Source organism: Panthera leo, chromosome E1 (assembly GCF_018350215.1).
Source record: "Panthera leo isolate Ple1 chromosome E1, P.leo_Ple1_pat1.1, whole genome shotgun sequence".
NCBI classification, from domain to species: Eukaryota; Metazoa; Chordata; class Mammalia; order Carnivora; family Felidae; genus Panthera; species Panthera leo.
Window position 1 is genome coordinate 37,576,571 of NC_056692.1, and position 6,000 is coordinate 37,582,570.

At 59.0% G+C, this 6,000-nt stretch overlaps 1 protein-coding gene across 1 annotated transcript in view; it reads left to right on the plus strand.

The window, feature by feature from the left end:
• ARHGAP23 (Rho GTPase activating protein 23) overlaps positions 1–4,463 on the plus strand; it is a 71,913-nt gene extending 67,450 nt beyond the window's left edge. Inside the window, exon 24 of the mRNA XM_042915242.1 lies at positions 1,942–4,463. Coding sequence (XP_042771176.1) covers positions 1,942–2,976 — 1,035 coding nt within the window. The 3' untranslated portion in view covers positions 2,977–4,463. The remainder of the gene's footprint in view (positions 1–1,941) is intronic.
• The last annotated feature ends 1,537 nt before the right edge of the window (positions 4,464–6,000 follow it).

A 6,000-nucleotide genomic window follows, 5' to 3' on the forward strand; every position in this document is an offset into this window, starting at 1 on the left:
GGGTCACAGGGCAGGTCATTCCAGCCCAGCAGGGGGACCAGTTTCAGCCTGTGCTTATGCACGGCCTTCTGTGTTGAGGGGACTGCATTCACCCATTTGTCCATTCACTTAACATTTATGTATGTATGTATGTATGTTTGGGGGTGGGGGCAGAGAGCGAGGGAAAGAGAGAATCCCAAGCAGGCTCTGTACTGTCAGTGTAGAGCCCGAAGCTGAGCTTGAACTCATAGAGTGAGATCATGACCTGAGCTGAAATCAAGAGTTGGATGCTCAACGGACTGAGCCACCCAGGCGCCCCCAGTCACTTAACGTTTAGTGAGCACCTGTTATGTGCGGGCACTGCACTAGGAGTCATGGACGCACACACAAAGAGGCCACAGACCTTGCTCTCAAGGAACTCTGAGTGTGATACAGATGATGTGGAAACAGAGCTATTCCGATGGGAGAAGAGCAGGTGTAGGTGTGTTTTCAAAGGCCATGGGAGGGCTGAGAGGTGGCTGTACAGAGGATGCCATATTTGAGCTGGGCCTAGGAAGAGGGCTAAGAGCTCATACGGCAATAGGCGGGCAGGGAGAGGGGGCGGTGGTGGCTCAGGGCAAGTCAGTGTGGCAGGTGGGCATCGCCAGAGTGAAGGGTTGCGGTTAGGGTAGGGAGGGCTGGCAAAGCGGGCAACAGGTTGTAAAGGGCCCTGTGTCTGGGCTTCATCCTGGGGGAGGTGGGGGGCCCTGCAGAGTCTGGAGGTGATCAGATTCCTGCCTTGCCTAGAAGGACTGACTGCTCTAGAGGAGGGGGGACTGGGGTAAGGCAAGGCTGGAGGCAGGGACCCCTATCAGGAGATGGCAGAAAGACCCAGAAAAGGCAGAGCAAGGGCCTGGACAGAGGATGGTGAGGATGAGCTGGCTTTGGGAGTCACTTCAGGAAAACTGAGAAGCAGCAGGGAAGGAGAAGGAGGCAGGGAACCACCTGAAGGTGGGGAACATGAATGCAGGTCGTTTGGGGCAGGTGTAGGGAGCCTAGTGTAGTAGTTGTAGATAGGTGAGTTTCAGGTGCCTACAGACACTTTGCTAGAGATGGATTTGCCATTGGAAGAAGAGTTCTGGAGCTCAAGAGATAGTTTGGTGTTGGCCCGTGAGGGTCCCCGTGGGCTCTGCTGGGGCATCACGGAAGGACAGGACCAGAAAACACTCACAGGACTTAGCAGTGACAGTGCAGCAGGAAGTTGCCCCGCGTGGGGTTGGAAATCACTGTTTGGGGGCGCCTTCAATCCGATCGTTCAGACTGTTCAGAACTGGGTAGCCCCTTCTGGCAGCTGAGCCGGCCAGATTGATGTGGGGTTGGGGACTGTGGGTGGGGGCCCTGGTGGGATGGCTGAAATGCAGTGGGCTGTAGTGGGAAGGGGAAGTGAACTTGGGCCCGTTGCCCTGGAGAGGCCCATACCTACTGCCTAGGTGGAAAGGCAGGTTTCCCAGGTGGGAGTGAGTGGAGATGGAGGGAGTAGAAGCCATGGGGGGAGAGACGTCCCTGCCAGGCTCTGGTGACTATAACCGGGGCTGGTATATATTAAATGGGTTCAAACTGTCAAGTGTATTCACTGTTGAGAGGCTATTATCACCAGAGCTGTGTCTGCAAGGATTAATCTAGCGCTGGGCTTGGGGAATGGAGTGGACGTTGGGGCGGAGGTGAGGGACCAGGCCCCAGCTCACAGGAAGGAGCCGAGAGTCTGGATTGAGACCAGAGTGGGTACCGGAGGGGACTGGGATATTGAGGGGGGCCGCGTCTCGCCGGCTCCCGGCTGGGTAGGGACGCTCCCACTGGGACAGCCATCAGGGAGGAAGGGCTTAGGACGCCGGGGAGGGTGGGTGGGGGTGGGGGAGCGGGGCCGGCTTGGGACCTGCCGCGGTGCGGGGGCGCCTCCTGCATGCTGACCTGTCTCCCGCGCAGGGCTCGTGGGCCCCCAAGAAGGAGCCGTACGCCCGGGAGATGCTGGCGATCTCCTTCATCTCGGCGGTCAACCGCAAGCGGAAGAAGCGGCGGGAGGCGCGGGGACTGGGCAGCAGCACCGACGACGACTCGGAGCAGGAGGCGCACAAGCCCGAGGCGGGGGCGCCGGCGCCGGGGGCGCGGGACCAGCCGGAGGGGCCGCTGCCGGGCGCAGCCGCCTCCGAGGCCCCGGGGCGCCTCAGCCCCCCGGCGGCGCCGGACGAGCGACCGGCCGCGGACACGCGCTCCATCGTCTCGGGCTACTCCACCCTGTCCACCATGGACCGCAGCGTGTGCTCGGGCGCCGGGGGCCGGCGGCCGGGCGCGGGGGACGAGGCGGACGACGAGCGCAGCGAGCTGAGCCACGTGGAGACGGACACGGAGGCCGGCGCGGGGCCCGGGGGGCGCCCGGCGCGCCGGCCCTCCTTCAGCTCGCACCGCCTCATGCCCTGCGACACCCTGGCGCGCCGCCGCCTGTCCCGCAGCCGCCCGGACGGCGAGGGCGCGGGCGCGGGGCGGGGCGGCCCCCGGGCCGCCGAGCCGCCGGGCTCGGCCTCGTCCAGCAGCCAGGAGTCGCTGCGCCCCCCGGCGGCCGCGGCGGTGGCGGCGCTGGGCTCGCGGCCGTCGCGCATCGAGGCTCTGCGGCTGCGCCTCCGCGGCACCGCCGACGATATGCTCGCCGTGCGGCTGCGGCGGCCGCTGTCGCCGGAGACGCGGCGGCGCCGGAGCAGCTGGCGGCGCCACACGGTGGTGGTGCAGAGCCCGCTGACCGACCTCAACTTCAACGAGTGGAAGGAGCTGGGCGGGGGCGGCGCCCCGGAGCCCGCGGGCCCTCGGGCGCACAGCGACAACAAGGACTCGGGCCTCAGCAGCCTGGAGTCCACCAAGGCCCGGGCGCCGTCGTCCGCGGCCTCGCTGCCGCCCGGGGACCCGGGGGCCCTGCAGAGCCAGCCCCCGCGCCGCTCGGCCGCCTCCCGCCTCCATCAGTGTCTGTGACCAGCCCCCCGCCCCGCGCCGGTCCCTCTACCCCAGTCTTCTCTGGCTTGCCCCCCCTCTCTTGTCCCCGGTGCATCTGGCGCTGCAGGCCGCGTCTCTAGTTTGTGTGCGGGATCGGTAGGGGGCGGGCAGACGAGAAGGCCCCGGCTGGGACAGGGAGTGGGAGCGGGAGCGGGAGCGGGAGGGAGGGGGACACCCCGGAGGTAAGAGGAGTGGGGAGAGGAGAGGGGACAGGCTGCTGGAGCTCTGTGACAGAGTGGGCCCTCTGGGCCCTTCTGTGTCTGCACTTAGAGACCCTTGTTGGCCATGGGGTGTGGATAGGGAACCACCCCCCTCCCGAGTCTCAGTCCCGGACAAAAGGAAAGACCCGGGGTGATGCTGGTTCTTCGCTTCTTTCCTCCGTGCCTCTCCATTAGCTCTTGGCTCCTAGCTAAGGTGGGGAGGTGATGTAGGGTCATCGTGTCCATGGGCGGAGGGGGTATGTGTGCGAGTGTGCTAGTCACTGTCAGAAGGTGTTTCCAGTAGCAACTTCTGCCTCTCCTGCCCCTTGTTGCCCAACCCCACCACATACAGCAGCCCCCCACCCCCACCCCTCCCGCCTTCGGTGCATCCAGGGATCCTGCCCCTGCCGCTTGTCAGAGCCAGAGAAGGAAGTTAGGGCCACTCCACAGAGGCGGAACTGAGACTCCTACCAGGGTTGTTCCCCTCACCAACTTTTTGCCAACCTCTAAACCACCCTCACTAAGCGTGTTGACCATGGGAGCTGGCTGCCGATTCCCCAGTTTTGGGAGGGTCCAGGGTACCCCCTGCTAGATCTCCCTTGTCCCTCTCTTTGTTCTTCCAGCTGTGCCTGCTGCTTCCACAATTCAGGCACACAGACCCCCCCACCTTCTATTTAGGAGGGGGTGTAGTGAACATCCCTGGTGTCTCTCTCTCTCTCTCTCTCTCTCTCACTCACTCATACACAAACACACACACACACACACACACACACACACACACACACACTGATTTATGGGGTCTGAGCTGGGCTGTTCCTTCAGGATGGGCGGGACCCAGCCCCCTCTTCTCCCCACACGTTGTAAATAGACCTCAGACCACCAGGCCTCCCCACACACGCCCTCACTTACCCCAGGGAAGCCCAGGTGGGGTTGTGAACCTCACTGCCACGTCTATCAGTCTTCTTGTTTTATGCAAAGATTTGCTGTAAAGTAGATTTCTCTTCCCCCCCCCCCACCCTTTTACTGTAAATATTGTCTCTAAATGTGTAACATATTATAAAGAATTTATAAGGATTTTTAAAGATGTTTTGCTCATTTAAAAAAGTGTTGTAACAGTGTTGGAAAAGCCTCTGGCCCCACGTGCGCATGTCTCCTTTCACTGTGTCCTTGACACACCTCTCTAGGCGACAACTAAGATTTCCTGCTTCTGAAAAGTCCTGTCTTAAAAGTATAGTCTATATCTTGGAAATAAATGGCCTTCCTCGAGGCATGAGTCATCGGTGTCATTTGATTCAGAGGGAGGAAGGGGCCAGAGTGGGGCCGGCTGGGGGAAGTGGGGAGGGGCTGGCCCACGGAAGGAGGGCAGTGGGGGCTGGACCCGGTGGCGGCAGAGTGGAGGCAAGCCTCTACCTCCTGGGAGCTTTGTAGGTGTCCTTGGGGACTCGCCCTGGGTCTTGGGAGTGGTCCAGCGGTGCTGCCCAGCAGATGCTGTTGATGGGCCCATCCTGGCTGGCTGCCATCACAGGCTCTCCAGGCCCGTGCAGTATCCCAAGACGACAAGAATGGGTTTTGCCGGTGGTCTTAGTCACGTGTAATTTACAACACGGGATGGGTTTCCTTCAAAAGAAACATTTTTACTGTTTATTTTTTTTGAGAGAGACAGAGTGTGAGTGGGAGAGGGGCAGAGAGAGGCAGACACAGAATCTGGAGCAGGCTCTAGGCTCTGAGCTGTCTGCCCAGAGCCCGACATGGGGCTCGGGCCCGCGAACTGTGAGATCATGACCTGAGCCAAAGTTGGATGCTTAACCGACTGAGCTGCCCAGGCGCCCCAAGGGGTGGGTTTCCTTCATTGTCATGGTTCTACAGTTGCCCCTGCCAGCTTCCGGGCTGCCTCTGATGAGCCTAGTATCTTGTAGGAAAAACAGGTGGCATTCATCAAAGAGAACCTTCGAGAGCCCTGGAGGTGGCTAGAATGCTCCTTCCTTTCTCTGCCCACCCCCCTGTTGTTTTTGTTTGGCAAATGACCCAACAGCTAGGGCTGTGGGCTCACACCAGCCCCAAGGGCTTTACAAGTCCTGAGTCCTGCAACACTTTGGAGCACTGTCTCATTGTTATCTCCATTTTATATACGAGGAAACTAAGGCACAGAGAAGTGACGTGACCTGTCCAAGGTCACACAGCTAGTACGTTGGTGGAGCCAGGTTAAATCTAAGCCCAGAGAAAAGACATAAGGATAAGGTCACCTGCCCACTGGGCCACCTTCTCCCCACTGTAGTTAGGCTTTGGATGAAAATGGATCAAAACATTGTGCTCTCCCAAAACAAAGGGAAATGAAGACCTCTCCAGTAAAGAGAGACAATTCGTCGTTAGCAGGCTTGCTCTATGAGGAATACTCCAGGGGGCTCTGCAAGCTGAAATAAACGTACACTAGATGGTAACTTGAATGCACACAACACCAACAAGGGTAACTGCGTAGGTATTATGAAAGTATAAACATTTTCATTTGTAATGCTTTTTTTTTTTTTTTTTTTTTTTTTTTTGCCATTAAAAGGCAACTGCATAGAGGAGCCTGGCTTAGTCAGACCATCCAGCTCTTGATCTCAGGGTCATGAGTTTGAGCCCCACGTTGGGTGTAGAGATTGCTTAAAAATAAAATTTCAGGGGCACCTGGCTGGCTCAGTCGGGAGAGCTCGCGGTTGTGAGTTCAAGCTCCACTTTGGGCGTGGAGCCTACTTTAAAATAAAATAAAATCTCAAGCCTATTATTTAAAAAAAATAAATAAAAGGCAACTGCATAAAGCAAT